The 23,313-nt window shown below is 41.5% G+C and overlaps 2 protein-coding genes across 2 annotated transcripts in view; one reads left to right on the top strand and one right to left on the bottom strand.

The window, feature by feature from the left end:
* Window positions 1-12,376, top strand: part of FSIP1 (fibrous sheath interacting protein 1) — a 99,389-nt gene extending 87,013 nt beyond the window's left edge. The window contains exon 14 of the mRNA XM_077926674.1: window positions 10,789-12,376. The gene's annotated coding sequence lies outside the window, so the exon portion shown is untranslated. The remainder of the gene's footprint in view (window positions 1-10,788) is intronic.
* THBS1 (thrombospondin 1) lies at window positions 5,575-23,111 on the bottom strand. Its single transcript, XM_028722165.2, has 21 exons — window positions 23,020-23,111; window positions 20,683-21,257; window positions 20,036-20,111; window positions 19,619-19,815; window positions 18,858-18,986; window positions 18,246-18,339; window positions 17,350-17,523; window positions 16,749-16,925; window positions 16,007-16,180; window positions 15,536-15,663; window positions 15,284-15,436; window positions 14,169-14,387; window positions 13,562-13,669; window positions 12,921-13,080; window positions 12,370-12,488; window positions 10,064-10,298; window positions 9,319-9,546; window positions 8,553-8,824; window positions 7,811-7,908; window positions 7,542-7,681; window positions 5,575-6,622 (listed from the first exon to the last, which is right to left on the bottom strand). Exons 1-21 carry the CDS (start codon window positions 23,084-23,086, stop codon window positions 6,615-6,617), a joined length of 3,531 nt encoding a protein of 1,176 aa, XP_028577998.2. The 5' UTR covers window positions 23,087-23,111; the 3' UTR covers window positions 5,575-6,614.
* Between the last annotated feature and the right edge of the window lie 202 nt (window positions 23,112-23,313).

Genomic DNA, 23,313 nt, shown 5'->3' with positions numbered 1-23,313 from the left:
GTCAGAACAGTGAGGTCAGTCATAGACCATAGATACTGTGACACATGCACATGTGGGACTCTTGCAAGAGTGCACAGAGAGCAGGGCCAGGAAGGAGGGAGGAACTAAGGACAAGCTGAGTGGTTCTAATGTGTGTAACATTATGTCAGCAAAGCACAGAAGCAACACATCTTTTAAAAGCCAAGTGTAGAGCAAAACAAAAAAAAAGAAAGAATTTATCAAGAGTTTCAAATTTTTAGATTCAAACTTTTGAATTTGGGCACATGATGGTTGACTACATTTTTGCTATCGACTTTGAGGGAAGCTTTTCATTTATTTAAACCATTTATATACTGCTTAACTGCAGTCATTTAATCAGTGCCCAATAAATGCAAAATGGTAAAAATTAGGTAAAACTATAAAATCAGACTTCAGTTTAAATAAATAAATGAATCTTAAATCAGATTGATAAATAACAGCTGAAATTCAATACTATTGCACCTTTCCCCGATTTCTAGAAATCCCCCAAATCCAACATTATTAGGAATGTTGAAACCACACCTTCGAATTGTGCGAATCGAATTTGCTTGAGAATTCCAACCCCCCCCCCCACTCTTGACTGCCCCAAATACTTGCATAAAGTGCATCTTTCCTACTTTGACACAAATATGTTCTTAGACCCAATACTTTATGGGCACCATAACCTGGGGCTGTCTGAGAATCTCATTATTATCCTAACTGTAATATTAATTCCCAAACAACATTTTCAACCTGATCTCTCTTATGCAGTCTCTTTACCTGCAGACTGTTATTTCTGTTGGTTGACCTACATAAAGGAAACCTGTGTTGAATAGGTAAAGGTTTCCTCCAAGGGAAAGATGGTCCAAATAAATAAATAAAGGATGGCAATGCCAAGAAGAAGCAGCAGAAAGGAATGCTCTTGGAACACAGTTCCTTTCAATGACTTCTTTTTGTTCTAAGCTCATATTATATTTCTGCCTGGTTTATGTGTTTGGAAAAGTGCTCCCTCTTTGACAAGGATAGATCACTTAAAGCTCTAAGCTACAGTTATCCATTACACTGGGGCATTGGATACAATCCAGGTGAAGCTGGCCAAATGCCTTGCTGAATTAAATGAGACTCCACCACATACTGGTAGTTTACAGCTTACAACTGATTCCATTATATATCAGGCAGCTTCTCTGCAATAATATATTAGAGGTATAAAACAATATTGCACACTGCATCTTGCACACTGTTTATTAGCAAGGGTATGTGTGTGTGATGCTTTTGAATTATGGTGCTGGAGGAGACTCTTGAGAGTCCCATGGACTGCAAGAAGATCAAACCTCTCCATTCTTAAGGAAATCAGCCCTGAGTGCTCATTGGACGGACAGATTGTGAAGCTGAGGCTCCAATACTTTGGCCACCTCATGAGAAGAGAAGACTCCCTGGAAAAGACCCTGATGTTGGGAAAGATGGAGGGCACAAGGAGAAGGGGACGACAGAGGACGAGATGGCTGGACAGTGTTCTCGAAGCTACCAGCATGAGTTTGACCAAACTGTGGGAAGCAGTGGAAGACAGGAGTGCCTGGTGTGCTCTGGTCCATGGGGTCATGAAGAGTCGGACACGACTAAACGACTAAACAACAACAATGTGTGTGTGTGTGTGTGTGTGTGTGTGTGTGCAGAATGAAAAACATTGGCTGGTACTGGGAATTTTTCATATCTGGAGTGTTATCTTGTGTCACTATTTTGATTACTTATTCAGAAAGGAATACTATCATGTCTTGTAGTGCTCATGGCTAGCAGCAGTTAATAGAAGACTGCCATATGATGGAGCTGCATTTTGTTGGAAGCCTCCCAGAGTGGCTGGGGAAACCCAGCTAGATGGGCAGGATATAAATAAATAATAATAATAATAATAATTATTATTATTATTATTATTACTCAAATGCTATGGTAGACAGAAGAATAATTCCCCACTTGGATGGTGTGTTTGGCATCATATCCATGGAATCCTTAATGCGTAGACTGACCTTAAGCTGTCTCAGCTGCCCAAACTCTGCATCAGCTAAAGCATCAGAACCATCAGTCTGATGCACAGCGCAGTAGAGGAGTCTCAAAGTTATCTTGCTGCTGGCATCTGTCTGTCTCGAGAGACAATGGAGTACACCTGCAGGGGTGAAGTCAAACCACTGGAGAATCACAGCGCCTGTTGCGGCTGCAGAGACCGTTAACTCATAACTTCTGCCTCCCACGCTGCTTTTGTTGCATTAGCGGCACTGAAGTGTCCTCTCTGGGGTGCAAGCCTGGGCGGTATGTACAGAAGTCCTGAGCTACCAAGATGACAAGACCCCCCTCTTGGCCTCACGGATTTGGGACAAAGCAAAGAAGAGCAATACATTTGGCACCTGCTGGGTTGCAAGAGTAGCTGGAAGGAGGCATACAAGATGCCACCCAACTACCTTAGGGACTGCACTCTGGATTTGTGTAGGGCTTGGTCCTTAGCCTATTCTTCTCCCAAAGGTGTCCCGCAAGGCAGCGAGTATGGATTTTTCCTCAGGGTTTATTCCCAAAGCATTTCTCACAAATGAGTATAGCCGCAATGCAGCGGAGGTTTAGCATCAGTTTTCCTTCTCCTAGATGGGCTACCTTCCCAGGTTGGCAAGTCCCATCTGCCCCTCACTTCCCTCTACAGCACATGCACAAACCACCTTCTTGATCTCATCTGCTCAATCTGCTTGAACCTGTCTTTGTATGCAGGGGAAATCCCTAAGTCACCAAGAGTTTGAGGCCAATCGGCTACCCTCACCTACTTAGCCACACCCCACGAAACAGCTTCAAAGACATTAAAGGTAAAGGTAAAGGTACCCCTGACCATTAGGTCCAGTCGTGGACGCCTCTGGGGTTGCAGCACTCATCTCGCTCTATAGGCCGAGGGAGCCGGCATTTGTCTGCAGACAGCTTCCGGGTCATGTGGCCAGCATGACTAAGCTGCTTCTGGCGAAACCAGAGCAGCGCACAGAAATGCCGTTTACCTTCCCACCAGAGCAGTACCTATTTATCTACTTGCACTTTGATGTGCTTTTGAACTGCTAGGTAGGCAGGAGCTGGGACCGAACAAAGGGAGCTCACCCCATCGTGGGGATTCAAACTGCCGACCTTCTGATCAGCAAGCCCTAGGCTCAGTGGTTTAGACCACAGCGCCACCCGTGTCCCTCTTCAAAGACATTAGGCCTGCATTTCAGAGAAATCTTCCAGGCTCAACAATTAATCCAGCAATGCATCTAAGTTACAAGTCAGAGTGATGAGATGAGGTGGATCAGCAATAGAAGTTCGAGTTTCCCCCTTTTTCACTCAAAGGGCCTGCTGATACTTAGCAACTCTACAGAAAATATGTTACACATTTGAAAACCTTTTTAACTATTCACAGAACCCTTCAGAAGCAAAGAAGCTGATAAAATAGAACCATATTTATCCCTTCCCAAATCTCTGACTGAGCCTTATAAACCATCTAAAGGTAGGTCCTAGTAAAAGTAGCTCACTCCAATGTACATGCAGTTCCCTTGATGCATCCTAGAGATATTAATGAGCTTTTGGGCATTAATGGAGGTCACAGAATCCTATTAAGGTAAATGCCTTTTGCTGATGTGTCACGAACCATCCTCAAGCGGGTAAGTTGCAGCCATTTTGTTTATTTCTAAAAAGATGGTTTTGCTTCTCAGTCTCGAGTCAAAGCTATGCAAGTGCATTGTGAACAGAGGAGGATGCAGCAGTGAGAATTCAGAAAAAAACTTTTTTAAAAAGTGGAGCCCATGTAGGCAAGTTACAGGTGGTCAAGATTGAATATTGTGTTAATGAAACTATGCAAAGGGTAGGGACTGCTATGACTACAACTTTGTGGAGTCCCTTAGGTATTAGAAGGTAAAGGTATGCTTTCTTTATGACATTTTCCACTAACAGTTTATTGGACTGGAAGGTAAAAAAAGTACACAGCTTTCTTGCCAAGAGGATAGCTGATTGAAATGGAACAAAGGCAGGGAGAACTGAGTGGCAGGTTTTATAACATCAGTAGGAGGAAGGAACATATGAAACTAACCCCCGAGGTTGTAAATATAGATTTTTGTATCTGTTTATTGTTTCTTGTATGTAAGAAACATTATTGTACAATTTACACAGCTTTTAAGTTGTAAAATGGTTAAACATGTGTACAAAATATGCTCATTTTTAGAAAAAAAAAACATACTAAGAGCAACAACACTGGGGATGGGAAACAAACAATTCTTCAATTCAGTGTGCAAATGTTTTATAAAAATAGAAACACTAGCTCTACAGGTAGCATTTCATGATAAATTATTTAAATAGCATATCTACACAAACAGAAGATTAACTATTCCAACAGTAATGAAAACAATAATTTATACAAATACAAAGAATGGTATGCAAGATGACAGGGGGTGAAACCATCGAACACAGTATCACAAATTGTTCTCAGCATTGCTTCAATGCTGTTTTCTTACTGGGAATATGTAATTCTGCAAAAAAAACAAACAATCTTGACTATATACAGCTTGCAATCTTTTGTTTCTCCTTAATACTACAGTAGCTTTAAATTTCGTTAGATATTTAAACTCTGCTTGATCCAAAGGTTTTTCTCTCTCTTCCTTTTCTCAGTCACACAACAATGAGGTAATATTTGTACATAAACTTTCACCTTTGACATTCTTTTTTTCTTAGTAAGAAGAGGCTCGTAGATAAAAGTTTTGCTGCCCCTTATACCACGAGCAGTCTTTCTTAATTTAAAAAAAATGCTCCTGAAATCCCACCTGTGAGGCACTTATGCTCCAGCAACCACACGCTGGTATCTGAGGTGTGCGATCTGCAAAATCAAACATTCTTATGCCATTTCTTCCTTTAGTCTGCCTCCTCCCTAGGACAGGGATTTTCTTCTTTGTCTGACACATGGACCGATAGAATGCACTAGCAACATACAAGTATAACAAAGGTGATAAAGGCAACAATCCATTGATAGCATCTCTCATGCAAATCCCTCTGAAATGAGAAGAGTACGGACTGACAGCGGATTATGGCCAGTGTTAATAAGAAAGCTATTACCTCTCCGACAGGAGAGATCTGGGCAATCAATATTTAAACATTTTTGTGGTTTGGCAATGCAGCAGTAGGGTAGCCCTACTAGGCTACATTGCCAGCTGTCTTGTACAGAGGAAGAAAGAAGAACACACTGATAACAAAACAAAAACCCAACCTCCCCCTCTCCCACTGCTTTTTTTAATTTTTTATTTTGCTGTGCCCCACATTGCTTCTGGAAAACCTGCTCTTTACAGCTAAAATATATTCACACACTACTGTCTAGATTCACTATAGAACAATAAATAACCTGTATTTACAATCTTACAGTCATGGAGACATTGCAAAATTATGTGGATAGTCTTGACGCATTGTTTTACTGTTTTAATCTAGAGTCCTTTCTTATTCATAACAGGCAGGATAGGTAAAAATAAATATTTTACATTTTCTTTATCTACAGTTCTACAAAAATCAATGCTTTAAAAACATGTTGTTTGTTTTAAAAAAAAAAAGTCCATTGCATTTTGTAGAAAAGAATTTTGTATTTTAATTGTGTTTGTCATCTTTTGTGCCTTTGTAACCATAATATAAGAAAAAAAACATAGTTCCTTGAAGGCCAATACAAGTGCTAAGTTGAGCTGAAAGTGCTCTTTGGCACTTCAGTGTTCTTGCTACATCTGCACTGCCTGTTGCTGGTATCAAACCTGTGCATGTTTGTTATCATGCATTGGCACATGTAAACTTGCTTTCCCCCTCTGTTCCTCTGCATCCCCTTTCTCACTAAACTGGTGTAATCCAGTGTGCCAATATTGTTACCCCTCTTACCCCACAACTGAATTTTTAACATTTGTTAATGCTGCCTGGGTTTAGCCAGCTAGTTTTCCGATGTAATCAAGCAAAGTAGTTCCTTATTAATTGAAAAATAATCCTATGCATTCTTATGTGGGAGTAACTCACATTGGGACTTGCATAGGAGCAAACATGCAGAGGATCAGGCTATTAGTCAGATATGTAACAGTCCCTCCAATTAAGATGTAAACCCCAGGGAGAATAGTCCCCTTTCAAAGAGTGAGGCATTTGCCTCCAACTTCTGCTAGTCTCTTTCCTGTCCCTCTCATCTCCCACAAGCTGAAGTATATATTTCATTTTTAAGTAGTCCACAACACAGCATAAAGATAGTCTTATTACAAAAGTGCTACTCCGTTGGACCTCCAGTTAAAGAGAGGCAGTGACAATGCCCAGCTACACAAATGCCTTTCTTACAGAAGTGACTATTTGCTCCTGAGGCAAGGAATGTTCTTATTCACAAAATACATTTGTTTTCTTCTGTGCCAACAGAGGTCAGAAATGAAGTGTACTTTGCTGTTTTCTCTCTCTCAAAAGCATTCTCTTGAGGCAGATCATGTATTTTGAGTCTATTTTGTAAAGGCAGAAGAAAGTGAAGAGCGATTAAAAAAAATGGTCCCAGGGTTTGTAGAAACTAAACTTCTCAGAAGGTGCAATACAGCATTTCAAAATAATTTCTGTATCAACTGCCATTGTGATCACGGATCTGCAAGAAGAAAGGAAAAATAGTAATTTGTCACTCTGTTTACACTGATACATTAGTAATTAAGCAGCTACAATTAGCTTCTCAATTGTCTGTGTTGCATCTTAAATAGTAATTGCACGTTCCCCTTTCAAAATGTCAGATGTGTAGCGGAATTGCTCCAAGCTTTTTTATGAAGTGGCCACCTATACAACACAGCTATCTAGCTCTGATAAAGTGACTTAATTTTGGCATATCACTAGAGGCTGTTGAAAGGGACACGGGTGGCGCTGTGGGTTAAACCACAGAGCCTAGGACTTGCCGATCAGAAGGTCGGTGGTTCGAATCCCCGCGATGGGGTGAGTTCCCGTTGCTCTGTCCCAGCTCCTGCCAACCTAGCAGTTCGAAAGCACGTCAAATGCAAATAGATAAATAGGTACCGCTCCGGCAGGAAGGTAAACAGCGTTTCCGTGCGCTGCTCCGGTTCACCAGAAGCAGTTTAGTCATGCTGGCCACATGACTCGGAAGCTGTCTATGGACAAACGCTGGCTCCCTTGGCCTATAGAGCGAGATGAGCCCGCAACTCCAGAGTTGTCCACAACTGGACCTAATGCTCAGAGGTAGCTTTACCTTTACCTAGAGGCTGTTGAATATAGATTCAAATTCAACAGTTCTATTTTCAATGGCAAACCTTGTGTGCCGTAAATATTTTTACATCACTCTTGATATTAAATACAATATTTCCCCTTTTCCAAGCGGATGTTTGCCATTAAATGTTGTTTACTGTATATTTCCCTATAGGTAACAAGGGTTGTAGCCAAAGAGTTACAGATTTCTTTACTTTTTTATCAAAACTTTTTGAATGTGTAAAGCTAAAGTGATGGTGATATTTCACCAGTAATTTCAGGGAAACAAACTTAGCTTCGGAAATATGGATTCTTACCTTTGCACTCATATTTAAGATCTGAGAAGAACACCATTTCTTGAGAGAAGACAAATAATCCTAAACGACCACCAGCATAGGTTTTATCATAGATTGGTCCAGAATCAGCCATGATCTTCTTTCCTTCAAACATTACAACTCTGCAGTAAAGAGAAACAGTAATTAACCTCAGCCAACATACAGAATGCTTATTTTGCAACTATAAAATTAGCTATTGCCAAATTGTATTTGTCCTTCTAAAGTTGTTTTAGAAACTTTGCAAAGCTTACCTAATGTAACCAGTCTTTGGTCTGTGACTCAGACGCCATCTGTAGGCAGTGAAATCTTTCCAGCCTATATGATGAGGGTCATGCCACAGAGTCCGCACCTGAAAAGCAAATATGTAGTTAAATTACACATGACATTATGCTGGTACAAGTCTTTGAAATCAACTATGCTTGGAAGCCTTGGGCTTCCTATTCTTTCTGTTTCTCTGTGGGCAGGTTGTGCATTTTGTCCTCTGAGGGAGGTGCCTGAAGCTAAAGATACAGGAAACACAAACATTGCTCTTCCTGTTCCACCCACTTACCACATTTGAAATAGCCTTAAGTGAATGTATGATGCTGTTAATTGAATTGTTCGAAGAAAATCCCGTTATATATACAGTATATATTTGTGTCAAAATGAGCATTCTCTGTGTGAATCAGCAGTGACAGATGTAAACACCAAGGACTGAATCCAATTAAGTCCTATCACTGAAACAAATGGACATGACTAACTTAAGTTCATTGAGTTTAGTGGGCCTGCTCAGAATGGCTTAGTTGGGTACAACCGTCCTCTACTGAACTGAATGCAGAAAGTTAGTTTACATTAATCCTGTTGTGCACAAGACTTTTAAAAGAGACTTGTGCGTTCTTATCTTACGTTGTTATTTAATATCATTCTTCAAATCTGATTTTTCTTTCTACAATAGTAATAGTCCAAGGATTGTCGAAAGGAAGGTTTTATTTATTCACAGAAACAATCTCTTACCTGTCCAGGAGTATTTCCAGTGTGCCACAGTGCATTACGGAGGTGTTCTCCAGGACCTGTGGTGGAGTTCACTACTTTGATAGCAAGACCAGAATATCCCTGAGCTTTGGTTGGTGTTGGATCCCAGTAAGACTGGGTAATTTGCTTCCACATGACTACATAAAAACGGCTGCTGGACTGATAACCAAACACAAAGCCAGCATAATCATCATCCCTTTCTGTATTAATGAAGAATGTGCCGCTGAAATCAACAGCATTAAATTCATCGTAGCCTGAGTGAAAGGGAGAGAAAAAGGAGAGATTTTTAGTCTTTCTTAAACTGCAAGAATGGTCAGTTCCCCCTATGATTAATTAAGGCCTCAGCATCTTCCAAAGGCTCACTGGTGTGAAGTACTGTATTTAGAGATTCTACCATAAGACTTCTTTGCTTTATTATCCTTTGGCCACAGGTTTTCATGTGACTCTTTGGGATATGGAAAGATTTGCCTTGAAGTCATAGTGAACGTAGCAGATAGGCCCACAACCTATTGCCTTTGCTGCTCTGCTGTCACAGAGGCAGGCAGGCAGGCAGGCTTAGGGCTACACCACTATGGAGGGATGGAGACCTTAGAATCTGAATGTAAGTGAACCACTTGCTAAATTATATTATGCAGGCAAGTATTGTGTGTACTTTCAGCTGAGCCTTTAAGTGAATAGTTATCATCCAGAGACAGATGACATTTTCTACAGTAAACACAGAAAGGAAAACCCCAAATCGCCTGCTCACCAACTGCAAGTCCAGGATCACAGTTGACAGTCTGAACCAGTTCTTTGCCTTGGTGACGAACAACCCAATTAGGATCATTCTGAGATGTCCCCTTAGGATCCAGTGGAACCATCTGAAATCGGCGGAAATCTGTCTCACTGATGTCAACATTCTCGGGGCAGATGTCGTGAATGTCCAGCACCTTGTCTTGGTCAAAGTCATCTTTGCATGCATCTCCACGTCCATCACCTAGCCCAAGAGGAAGAAAGGAAATGGTGGAGGAGTGGGAGAGAAATAAAAAATATGTGAGAGTTTAAAAGGGAAATGTGCATTTCAGATTGGCAGTAGTAAAATATCTAATGTAATTAATCCAAGATTTTAACTGTGCTACCGAAACCACCATTACTTGACATCAATAACTATTATACTAGTTACACTAACAAATGCCATCCAAAGTGCACATTTGATAATTCCCTTAAACAACTTTTCTCTCTCCACCTATATCCCTTTTAAAATAGTTCCAGGCCCAAATCTCCAAAGGCTCCCCTGTCTGCGCAATAAACACCCTCTTACAGCATTTCAGTGAAATGTGTAGATCCATTCACATGGAGCAGCTCCATCTGAACAAGCAGGATATGTTTTCTTGCCATTTAGGATTTTCTCCCCCTTAAAAGGATGATTAAACACTACACTGTGTGTTTAATTTAATGCTAGACAACCCCTCCTAGTATAGTTAGAGAAGTTGACAGTGAATAATTTTTCTTACCATCAGAGTCAAGTTGGTCTGGGTTGGCAACCAGTCTGCAATTGTCTTTGTCATCAGGGATGCCATCATTATCATCATCATGATCACAGGCATCGCCTTTCCCATCCTTGTCATGGTCAGCTTGGTTTGCATTGGGCACATAGGGACAGTTATCAAGATTATTTTGATGGCCATCTTCGTCAATGTCCTGGTTGCTATCACATTTGTCACCTATGCGGTCAGAGTCAGAATCCGTCTGAAAGGAAAATGGATGAACATGTTCAAGTAAAGCATTTTTAAAAGGGTACCAACTAGAACTATCTTAAAAAGATTCCTAATAATTTAGACTGTCTTGGCGCATCCAGTGGCTTCTTCCAATGGTCCTTCCAGCTGGTCATGCCAGTTGAGGGAATAGCTCTGCATAGGCAGTCCTTGCATGCATAGAGCTTTATTGAAGTGAACTAACAGGTTGGCAGGTGTAGGAGTTCTCTTTGTATGGTGGTATGACAGCTATTGCACACTTGTAATTTACTAATGTTAATGTCCACAGACAAAAAAGAAAGAAAGAAACAAAACCACCTGTCCCAACTTGTTTTGGGTTATCTTCAGACATCTTATTGCTTAAATGTATTCCTCAAAGCACCAGGGCCTTAGAGAATGGTGTGGTTTCTGCCTTTACTTGGCAGGAATTTCCATGTAATTTCCATGCCAGAATGTGTTAATCTCTTGTTTGTTTACTTTTTCAGATGAGATAAAAGCGCCACTTTCTGCTTTATTGTGCACTTCGTACCTTCTGGGCACAAATGCTGTATAACTGGATGAGTATTTTCTATTTGCCGCACTGCTATGCCTGGGTTAAGGCTACTGTTGTACAGTAATGACCCACTGTTGAGGTAATACCCACCATAATGTTTTTGCCACATACTGATTAAATGCTAGAGCATTCTTTTAGAAGTGTCATGATATAAAAGTACATACAAACTGCAAATAGTACACTAGGCTGCTTACTTTCTGAAATATGGCCCTAAGACCTCTAGATGCAGACTACAATATTAATCAGATTGCCCTAAGTTATCCAGCTTTGTGTTACTGCAGGTTTGGCTGATGATCCATTGAGAAATATAGTCACCCAAAAATCAACTGATCACATTAACTGCTAGCTGAAGAGGGGCATTTTCTGCAACTTAAAATGAGTCGCCTGAGACACTCAGCACTTCAGGAATACTTGCAGTCCATTGTCACTGTGGTCTGCTACACACTACTTTGGAGAGAACCCTTTCATTAAAAAAATAGTCTAGCAGAAGTACAGGGACATTAAAAACAGATTCTTTTATTGTAAGCATCCTTTTAGCCATCACTGCCCACAGGGTAACATGAAAAACAGATCTAGATTCCTCCAATTTTGCCGAGACCACTCAAGCATCCAAGGTATGCCCCTGAAGCTATTAATCCTACTGCCTTGTACATGACATGACTGCACAAGCTTCACCCATTGCTGCATTAGATCTAGCAAATTAAATGGGAGGGGTTGGGCTTCCCTCTTATTTCCAAGCCTTTAAACAGGCAAAGTTTAATTAGGTTATATATATTTATGGTGGGATATGCCTTTCAGCTTTTCTAATAGTGGAAAAAACAACTTTGTGATGTTAGCATTCTATATAGCTTTAACTTTTGTCCTTAGCAAAGCATTTTGTGTGTGTTTGTTTATGTGAATCTAAATTCACTGCCCTCTTGGCCTCAGGACATCTTGTGTCATGGATATACATTCCTTGCAAACACACCCTTCATTGTTCAGCACATGTTCTGCTTTAATGCTAAATATCTGAAACATGAGAGTGTCATGCTGTAGCGCTGTGCAGGTTCCTTTATCTTAACCAGCCTGTATTTAATAAAATATCACTGTGATGATACCAGAGATCTTTTTCCCCATTTGGTAGTTATGCTACTAGCTGATGTGGCTCCAGTACAGAATGTATGCTTTCTACAGTGATTCCAAACAATAATGGGTGGTATTCTACTCAGAGTAGAACCTCTGAAATTAATGAACTTAAGCTACTCATGGTTATCCATGTGGCTTTTCTATTAGTAGAATATACTGCATCTAACATGACTTACAGAAATGATTTGTGCACTTGGATGCCTCATGCATTTTTAAAAAAAGAAATCAAGGTTTTCCACACATGTCCCAGTTATAAACAATTTTGTATTCCTCATTAGGCTGCCAACTGGCATATATTGCAGGGGTGTGTGTGATAAATAGCAGATATCAAAGAGTTAATGAAAACTGAATGTCCATGTACATTTATAGGCCAAAGAATTAAGCTGACCTGATCTGGATTGTGTTCCATAGGACAGTTGTCACACTGATCTCCAACACCATCCAAATCTGTATCCTTCTGGTCCACATTATATACATACTGGCAGTTGTCTCTTTCATTAAGAATGCCTAAAAATACAAATAGTTTAGATATTTTAGTGACCTTGGTAACATGTCTAAATAGTACACACATATAGTGGGACCAAATGAAGCTAGTAACTAAAAGGAAATAACTAAAGGAAACCAAGTTAAAGGTAGATCTGTCTAGTATCATATATTAACACTGTTAGAACTAACACAATAGTTAGCAATCATGTGGCAGCCTGTTTGTTCATGGAAGAGCTACAATCCACGCACGACTAGTGCTGAAACATGCTGATAATACAGGGTTGGATCCAGACTTGTATAGAGCAACTTTCTACAGCTCTCAATGTACAACATATTTGGTCCATACAGTGAGCAAAATTCCACATCAGCAGTTGAATTTGGGCAACTTGTAGATTACTAAGAAAGTGTGTGGTGATGGGGGGGGGTAGAAAAAGAAAAACAACAAAACCGTACCATCTCCATCAATATCCACAGCACACGCGTCTCCTTCTCCGTTGTTATCAGTGTCTATCTGATCCGGGTTGTGATTGTATGGGCAATTATCACAGCGATCACCAACGTCATCCCTATCATAGTCATATTGTTGTGGGTTGTAGATGAATGGGCAGTTGTCCTGTAGAAGAAAGAAAATAAAGAAGCCATGTTAAAAAAACAAACATACAAGCATGCATGCACTTTTAGATTTATAAGAAATTTGTTGACTATATTTATTTGAATAAAGGCAGTAAGCAAAGGCATTAATAGGACGACATCCATATGGACAGTATGACAGAGGGAGCTGAGAGAGAAGCTAAGGCCAGTCCCCTGTGCTCTGGAATTTTCCTGTCTACTTGCTGAAGCAGAATGATGCTATAATCTGAAGTACCAAGTAAATCTCAGGCCTTTTAAAGCATGGGATCCCTACAGCTGTTGAAAATACAAAACTCTGATAATACTTTACTGTGCTTCTCTTTAAATACATTCCAAAACATCAGTGCCTGCAATTTCCTACAGTGACTGCCAAGCTGAAGTTCTGCAAATAGCCCCCAGGTATGGAGCAAAAATGAATATTATCTAAACCACAGACAGAACAGGACTGTTTCTGCGAGACTTACTCTGTCATCTACAATGTTGTCATTGTCATCATCATTATCACAAGCATCACCAATTCCATCCTTATCATAGTCTTCTTGCCCAGAATTGGGAAGGTTGGGACAGTTATCCTGCAGAAAAAGAAACATAATTATTTACTATCCACCTTTAAATACAACACAGCAAAGCACTCAGATTGTAAGATTATATTTCCTAGATTTTGTTTTGGATGGTGTCAGTCCATAGTACCATTCAAATATACTCAACAGTATGTACTCTAATTTATCCTGAAAACTAAAGATGAAACAGAAATTTCCCCAAGACATTTCAGATTGTCCAAAGTAGGCACTCTAAAAGCTATCTATGAGCCATAATCCGACACAGGTGTTATTTCAACAAATTTATACATAAGCATTTGAATCAGGTACACTAACTAACAGACAGTTTTTTATTTCTTTTAAGGTATGGATATTATTGCTCAAATGTTTATGGTGCGTACATTCATTCAGGGCTCTAAAGTGTGTGTGTGTGTGTGTGTGTGTGTGTGTGTGTGTGTGTGTGTGAGAGAGAGAGAGAGAGAGAGAGAGAGAGAGAGAGAGAGAATGAATGAATATGTAGAAATTGGCTTACTTTACTGCAGTGGTAGGTAGCATTGGCAACGCAGGGCAGGTTTGTATTTGGCCATCCATCTAAGTCTGTGTCTTCTCCACAGATAATGCCATTACCAGCATAGCCTGGCTTACATTCACAGCGATACATAGGGTCACTGAAGTGGCCAAGGTAAGTGCACTTGGCATTCTTATTGCAGTCATGAGTTCCATCCTTACATGGGTCACGTGGTTTACAGACCTAAGAGACCAAATGGACACAAGAAAATTAAGATTACATGCAAGAAATGTGTCTATCATTTTGTTATTTTGAGATAGCAACACATGGAAGTCTTTTTAAAAAAGAGAATACTTCTCCATGGATACAGTAGCTAATTATGGCTTTTGTTTTAAAAGAACAAGGCATCCTATGTGCATTTCTATATAATATGTTAGTTACTAGTTTAGGCTTGGATGTGTTCACATACAGAGAATGTTTATTTATTTCAAATCCATCCATCTACAGGTCCCCAGACCACATTCCACACCTTTCCCAAGGTCCATCACCCCCATGAGCAATTTTGCAAGAGTTATGGAGGACTGCAGAGGGAAGAGGTGGAAAAGCTAGGATCCAAGCCTTTAATTATAGCAATATCTGAAGATGGAAGTGTGGAAGAATATGCTTAAAGCTACCATGTCATGATGCTATTGCTTTCAAGATTTTAGAAGCATTCATTCTAAACTAATTTCATTGAAACACATAGTATAGATACGTTGTCCTTGGAGCCAGTCTATGCTAGGCATAAAAACTGGCATGAACTAGGCTGTACAGGCCAGGTCCAACTTCCTTCATTGTTGTGGCTGCTAGGAAAGTACAGCTTTGGTACATCATGGTAATGGTGTTTCCCCCCTGATTCACGTTAGCCATTCTACATGCAGATCTGTGAGCAAAATCACGTGGTGGAATGCAATAGTGTGAATTCGCCCTAGAATTCTTTTCAGATGTTAAATATATGCATACTCTCCTTTCAGAGCAACTTGAATTTCTAGAATAATGTATTGAACTTGTTCTTTCCCCCCTCCTGGGCATGTCTCATAAATGCAAAAGGGGAGGGGCGAGGTTTTAGGAGCAGGGACCTTTTCATATTTTGGCAGTACCTGCTTGTTTGCTATTGCATTCTCCACACCTCGACCAAAGGGCTGTGGTCCAGAAAAGCGTGGTGGGCAAGGTTTGCAATGGTATCCAGGCTCAGTATTCTCACACCTGTGGACTCCACCAAGGACAAAGCAGGCATCTGGGACCTCTTGACACTGGAGTATGAAAGAAGGGGACAGAGGGAAAATTAGCTGTAGGTTTACTTACAATTCAGTCCTACATTTTATATAAATAAGCAATTCCAGTCCTCTTACCTCATCAATATCTTTGCATTTAATTCCATTTCCACGATAGCCAGCAGGACAGGCACCACATTTCCAGGAACCATCAGGAAAACTAGTACATGTAGTTCCCGCGAAGCAAGGGTTAGACAGGCACCCATCTGAGAGAAGATAAAGGTGACATTCCAGAATGTTATTAGCCTCGTGCAGGGCAATGGTGGCGAGCAAGGTAGATAAATTTAACAAATACTCTTCTGTGTTTTTAAAAATCAGCTCAGTTTTAATTTGACTTTCTTTGCACTGGTTGTTCTTATCATTTTATACTCTAAACTACACAAGTAAGAAATAAGAACAGCATTATCCAGCATACAGCCAAGATGTGGCTGTATCTCGATATATATTTTTTCCAATGTGAAAACTTAGACAAATAGTTACATCCTTCTGAAGATGACAGAGCAGAGCTACCAAACGCCATTTTATACTTCAAAATAGGTCATTACTCACCAATTGGGCAATCCTGCTTGTTGCAGATCTGGGTGTCCTTAGCATCACCAATACAATCCTTCCCTCCATACTGGGGCGCAGGATTGTTGCAGAGACGACCGCGCTGCTGAAGGCCCCCTCCGCAGGTGACTGGACAGGTGTCCCATGGTGACCATGGTCCCCAGTTCCCATTTACTAAAGAAAAAAGGATTTTTTAAAAAAACAACAACTATTAGCATCCAGGGAACAGAGCACAACTGCCCTTGGTGCCTTCAATATGCCTAATCACAAACAAATCTAGATGTTGAAAAATTCAGGCTGTGATGTTCCTTTAAAAAAGGGTGGGGTGGGGAAGTGCCATCTCAGCAGATTTCACGTAGGAAATGCCCTGCTGGATCAAGCAATGTAGTTAAGAATCCTGGTCTCACAGTGGCCAGCCAACTGCTGCAGAAGGGTCATGAGTCAGATCTAACTGCAACAGCACTTTCCACACTTGTGATTCCCAGCAACTAGTATTAAGGGGCATACTGCCTGCAACAGTGGAAGCAGAACCCAAGCATCATGGCTAATAATCATTGAAAGCCTTATACTCCGTGAATTAGTCCAAACTCTTCCAAAGCCATCCAGGTTGGTGGGTATTACTCTATCTTATGGGATCCAATGCCATACCTTAACTATACACTATTCACCTATATAACATTCAATGGAGTATTGGAAACATTAATTATTACACAGAACACTCATCTTTTAAGACTAAACTTACTTGGGCAAGGATCTTTCTGGCATGGTTTGTTTTCTCTTGCCTCTCCCTCACACTCTCTGCCATTCATCTGAGGTAGTGGAGAGTTGCACAGCCGGATTCTAGTGATCACTCCAGTTCCACAAGTAACAGAGCAGGAAGACCAAGGGGACCAGTGGCTCCAGGCACCATCCTGTTTGACTATAAACAGACACAGCTGTTACCAACTATGAGGATTAAAGTTCTTTGAAGCGATTTGTAGCTTTCTTCTGGCACTAGCGGCAATATAGAATTGCTGCAATTCAAGTAAGAAACCAACATATTGCAATAATAGAAAGATGGCAATGGTACACACTTGGTACTGAGAGTCATTACATTTGATGCTGTGCATGTCAATATAAGCAATAATTTACACAGTAATTGAACAATGATTTACACAGTAATTAATTACAATAGCCAACTATCTTATCAGCTCCTTTTGTCAGCAATGAATGTTTTGGATTGGCAATTTGCAAGCAACTTAATAGTGCTAGCATGAAGTATTAATCAGTATTTCTCAACATATTGTAAGCTCAGGACAAGAACAGGTTGCATTGTTTTCAAAGTAAAGAAATGAAATGCTTACATCTCTTATCACATTCCTGCATATTGCAAATTCGTGTTTGTACAGAAGAGCCTTCGCAGCGATGGTTGATTCTATCACAAGAGCGACCTCTCTGTTGAATGCCATTGCCACAGGTCACAGAGCAGGTAGTCCATTCAGACCAAGGAGACCAAATGTCGTCTGCATAGTCACTGGCTGTAAAAAGAAGCAATTCCCTATTTAAATCCTATGCAACAAATTTTCTATCACATGTTTGATTTATTATATTTCTATGCCACTTTTCATTCAAATGAATTCCAAAGCAGCTTACAAACAATAAAAAACAATAACATGATAGAACATAACAGACCACAAATACAGCATAAATCATAAATAATAATTAACAGAGCATCAGTAAAACAATTACAATCTATAAGATGTTAACAAAGCAACAACTAAAAAATAAAATAAACATCAAAATTTAAGCACAAGTCATATTATATGATTATAAATGCTGGATCGATTTGTTATTTTATGAAACAGTATTAACATCCTTAATAAAATTGTAACCAAAAGATAAACTAAGTATTGTTAAGTTCAGACACACACTCTCCACACCCCCATGACTCAAATTTTTCACTCCATTTATCTCATTAAAACACACTGTTCTGCACTGAAACTTTTTTTTAAATTAAATAGCTTCAAACCTACCTCTATTTCTTGTTCATTAAACTTCATGAAAATAATGGTCTAGTCTGCACACAACCCAAAGTAATGACATATTAAACTATGGTTTATTAAACCATAGTGTAGTGTTATGTGCAAACCCTGCCCAACAACTTAACTATGGTATATTTGCTGCCATAGCAGTATATTTTACAACACAGCTTCTAGTGGAACAAAGTAGTTGAAAATGTTAAGGAGTCTAAACTACTTACGCCAACATCGTGGGCAGCATTCTCCATCAGGAACGGTGGCATTGGAACAAGGCATGAGAGGGCAAGATACTTTATGGCACATAACAACAGAGTTCTAAATAAGGAAAGACAATATTGACAAACATGTATGAAAATTTACTCTTTCACCTCAGAATTGCTTAATGCTAGAATTTTTCTCAAAGATATTTTGGACCAATCTAGATATTAATTCTAATTCTGTGAAACAGACTCACAACCCCACCTTCCCACCCTGTTCTTTAAAGTAATTTTAGAGGCTAACAAAATCTTAAGATTGTATCAGCAATCTATAAAGAACCACAGTTCAATTCACATTAAAGAAATAATCCCTATGAGAGAGAAAAAATTAAACAGCCCCTCCTCTTGCCAGAGAATCAGCACCTTTTCAGCCTGAGGTTCTTTTAACTCAGAATTCAATGGACTAATGTTCCCAGATATGTTCAGGTGTTTACCTGGACACATGAATGTTCAAAGTGTGTGCAGATGCAGCCTTCAGAGTGTCCTTGCACATATCAGCCATCCAAAAACGCACTCCAGCCTTCCCCATGGCAAATCAAATACTCACAAATTATATTAACAGTAAGGAGTCTTTACCTGGCAAGTACATGTAGTACAACTATCTGTTGTCCACTCAGCTGTGTTTTGGTACATAACATCATTATGGATGCATACTCCAGGACTGGTCCTATACCGAGTAGCACCCACTTCCTGAAAAATACCATCCTGGAAAAGAAAGTTTTAAAGTGGATTTAGATCAATCTGAATTTCACACTTAAAGAGTAAAGAAATTACTTCAACAAATTATACTCAGTCCCATTAATTTTAAGGGCACTTAGGTGGAAACCATAAGCACTTAAACTTGAATAGTGCGTTGCTCGCTTCAAAGAAACATGGGACAAGATCATGCTGCATGGATCAGTTCATACATGCAAGTTAGCCATTTATTTTCTCAGTTGAGTCTCATGTGTGGGACCATATGGGAGGTTTTCAAGGTAAAATAGTCTATTCATGAATGCTGCCTGCAGCTGCCATTTCTGTGACTTTGGTCACTGTAGAAACAGTCACTTCCATGCTAGAAATGGCTGCTGATTGTTGTCGGTAGTATCTACTTATGTCAGTCCACACTTAAGTTAGTCAGTCTGTGACATACAAACAGCTTGGCGATGAAGTTCCCTGCCTGGTCCCCTGAGGGAGATTCTTAATCACCACAGGGGAGTGTCTGTTTACAAGCCTTCCTTCTATTACATGCAATTGTTTGTTTGCAGAATATAAGCAGCTGGTGGCTTGTATGTGTCAAGGAGCCCTTAGAAACCCATTGTCCCTGTTTCATTATTGTGTATTTAACAGCCACTCACCATTTTGCTGACTGAATCTTTAAGTGTTGTAACCAGGGCACGCAGACTTTGCAATTCTATAAACACATTGTTTAGTTCATCACAGGAGAATCCACAGATTGCCTGGATGTCTTTTGTTTTATGGCCAATGTAGTTAGTACGGATGGCTGGACGGGAGCCATTCATGGGATTGTCCAATATAATAACTCTTCTGGTGGCTAAAACAAGAGGGAAAGGGGCATACATATTATAGAGATAGATAATCTCACAGAATTAGAGAGTAGACTAAAAAATACATAGCACTTTGTAACAAAAGTTTCTTAGTTTACAATGCTTTGCAGTTTACTGTGTGATGAAACTTCTCTCACTGTTCTTTCACATACATCAAATACATATCTTTAATAAGTCAGCAAATTTGTAGACATATTGCAGACTTACAGCTTTCACAGCCTTTGTTTCTCAGGATGGCTTCCACTGTGGTTCCAAACACAAACCGCACGTTCTGCAGCATTCCCTTAAAAACAATGCATTTATTGTCAGCTTTTGATGAAAAATGGAAGGGTAGCATTGCCAAAAAAAAAAATATTTTCAAAATATTCTATTTACAATTGATACAAATTTCCCAATTTAAGTGGAGTGATTATTGAATAAAGACTTGTTCTATGTGCTAAAAATGAGGAGATTTTTGCACATGAAGCTAAAAGAAGCTAGATTTGTAATGCAAATGTAAAGAAACACCCATATAGTCAGAATGGTAGCTAACTATAAAATTCCTCTCCTTCACATTGTCTTTTTCATGGACAAGGATCAATTGTTAATGTAAATATTAGACTTGCAGGTGATTTAAACCTCACATTTGAAAGGAATGGTAGATATTTTTGCATCTGGGGCAGAAAGTAAAAAAAACCCCTCTCTTTTTCTCTAACCCTAAGGGCAGATGCTTCTTTTTTAATGACAGATAAAAACCAGGGGAAGGAAATACCACCGTCTTTGGAACCTGTTGCTTCACTTTTGCTTCCTAGCAAAATAAAGTCAGATCCCTGAGATAAACTCACAAACCTGCTACCACAATAAAGGCATCTTACCTGGAAGTTGTCATTGACTCCCCCTTTGGCAATGCGGAGTCTGGCACTGCTGGCCAGGTCCCTGGTGAGGATGTTCTGAATAGGGATTTCCAGCTCAACATTCATCAGCTTCTCACACCCCACGTAGAGCTGAGCCTGATCTTCCTGGACTAGGAGGGTGATGTTGTTCCACTGTGCGTTGGGCAACTCAACTTCCTCCACTGACACCAGACTCTGGTTGCCCTCCTTGGGGAAGACACTCAGGTCCAAGGTTTTAGCCTTGCCATTCAAAACCAACTTGAAGACATAGCCAGAGCTGTCTTTGCGCTCCACAGCCAGCAGCGTGCCAGGGATCTTCTTCATTGGGCGAAGGTTTGCTAACAGGATGAAGCCCTTCTCAGCTTGGATGGCGTCAAGAATGTCTTGGAATTTGTAGTCAGGAACAGCAGGGATACGGTTGGCATCATCAATGCGGTAGGCAGGGCTGGATGTCTCGGGTCCTTTGACTGGATGCACCCCTAGTGCCTTGCGAGCTCCCTTGCGAGTAAAGCCAATCAACTCAAAGAGATCGAAAACACTGTCATCATCACCATTTTCTGGCAGGAGAAAGAGAAAGAAACAGAAAACACTGATTATCGGCTTCTGTCAAAAGGTTGAGAGAGAAGCGTGGACTGAATATCACAAGCCGGGAGCAGGATTGTATGGAGGTGAGTCAAAGGAACTTATCATGGCCAGACTGTCCAGAGAAAATATTCAGCTCCCAGGAAACAAATAGTTGTGATCTGCTTCTCGGTATCTATACCATCCCCAGTCTCAGAGCAACTCCCTGCCACAGTCCAGGCTCTGCAGGAGGTTAGCAGTGATGGAGGAGAGGCTGCAGCAGTTCCAGCCAGTTTCTCACACACTTTTGCCTCACTGGCTGAACTTCAGGGTCTAAGGGAGCAAAGAGCTCTTTCAATCCATGACCAGCTACCCTGGAAAACTCCTGGTGAGGTAGGTTCCAGGAATTCTCCTCGCCTTCCTTGCCCTCTCAAGGGGCTCTGGCTGAGGCAAACTGGAAAGAGATATACAATGGGAGCCTGTCGAGAGAAGAGGGCAAATGCCAGGAGACTGTGTGAGGGGAAGAGCCGAAGAAGGAATGAGCTCTGGGCTATATTGGGAGGTGGGAAGGCAGTTGTGCAGGCTTCCAGGTACAGAGAGACAGCGGAGTTGGGCTGACTCACAGAAGCTACAAAGCAACTTGGGGAAAGGGGTCGGGCATGCCCTCAGGCAAGGTATTTGAACAGTCCAGGGCGCAGCTCAGAACCCGGGCCCAGTGCCAGGACTAAGCCTTGGAAGAGGTGAAGTAATAATCATTAAAAAGTCCTGCGTGCTTTGCCTTAACACACACATGTACGTGGAGAGAAGACGTCCAGGGAGCCGAAGGTGCCTCTCTTCTTTGAAATGAATTCACCCCGCTCTCTGCACGTCTGCGGCTTCCTCCCCCTGCCCAGCCCTCCCAACCCCGCTCGTGTGTCTGGTCTGGAGCGTCCCTCAAGGGCTTGTGTGAGCCACCTACAGGCGCTGAGGGAAAGCGCCTCCCTCCCTCCAGGCGCCAAACCGCCTCACTCTGCTCGACGCGCAGGAGCGAGCCCGCCAAGCTGCGAGCCCTCAGAGGAGAAGCGGCCCGGGGGGAGGGAGCAGAGGGCACCCAAGCGCTCTCCGGAGCCACGTCCGCCGCGCTATTGGCCGGCCTCACGAGACTCCGCGCCCAGCAGCCACAAGTGGCGGCAGGGGGAAAGCAAAACTCCTCCTTTCGGGCGCCCGAGGGGGGAAAGGTGAGGGGCTCGCGCAAGGCTCCTTCGGAGTTTCTTCCGAAGTTTAGTCACGTCAGTCAACACAGCCTAGGAAGCTGCCTTAAACCGAGTCAAGAGTCCAGCGTTGTCTACACTGACTGGCAGGGGCTCTACGCTCCAGAGTTTCAGGCACCCCTGTCAGCAGCCAAACCCGGGACCTGCTGCGTGCAGGGCATAGGCTCTACCAAGGACATTGGCTACTGCCCGGAGAAGAGCTCTGTGAAATCCCAACGCTTGCTATCCTCGCAACACAACTGCTCCAGTGCGATAACCGCCCCAGACGCCGCGAATCCACCCAATAGGACGCAAGGGATCGCTGCCCACAGTCACCAATCCGAAGTCCCGCTCGCCTTAGAGAAGTAGCCGGGCTACTCTTCGAAAACCAACGCCACTATAACGGTCCCAGCCCGACCTTTCAATATTATTATTAACAAGGCACGAGTGACCTCTCCCCGCCAAATCTAGGCTGAAGTGGCTGCCATTCCCCCGCCCTCCCGCTCCGCGACCCCGAAATTCGGATTACCTGTGATTCGGTTCGTTGCGCAGACCCCAAGCATCAGGAGGAGAAAGAGGCCGCCCGGTAACTCCATGGTACGGATCTCGACCCAAAGGAGCGACCTTGAAACAAGAAAGGGAAACCGCAGCCTGGTCACTCCAAAGGTCTTGGTCCAAACACCCGCGTTAGCTTAGAGGCAGACAGAAAGGAATCGGGCTGGGAGGAAAGGTGTGCAAAAGATGGGAGGGGGGTGGAGACGATATACAAAGACGGGAGAGAAACCAAAAATACGGGGGGGGGGGGGGGCCGAAGGGAGGATGA

This window comes from Podarcis muralis, chromosome 1 (assembly GCF_964188315.1).
Source record: "Podarcis muralis chromosome 1, rPodMur119.hap1.1, whole genome shotgun sequence".
NCBI lineage: Eukaryota > Metazoa > Chordata > Lepidosauria > Squamata > Lacertidae > Podarcis > Podarcis muralis.
Note: the sequence above shows the minus strand (reverse complement) of the source record. Positions and strands in the feature narration are given on the sequence as shown.

Coding starts and splice junctions, on each gene's coding strand:
- THBS1 (XM_028722165.2), bottom strand. CDS start 23,086: ATGGAGTTACCGGGCGGCCTCTTTCTCCTCCTGATGCTTGGGGTCTGC. Junction 13,081..13,561: donor ACAACATTGTAGATGACAGA/GTAAGTCTCGCA, acceptor TTTCTTCTACAG/GACAACTGCCCATTCATCTA. Junction 7,909..8,552: donor CTGGAAATACTCCTGGACAG/GTAAGAGATTGT, acceptor TTTGCTTTTCAG/GTGCGGACTCTGTGGCATGA.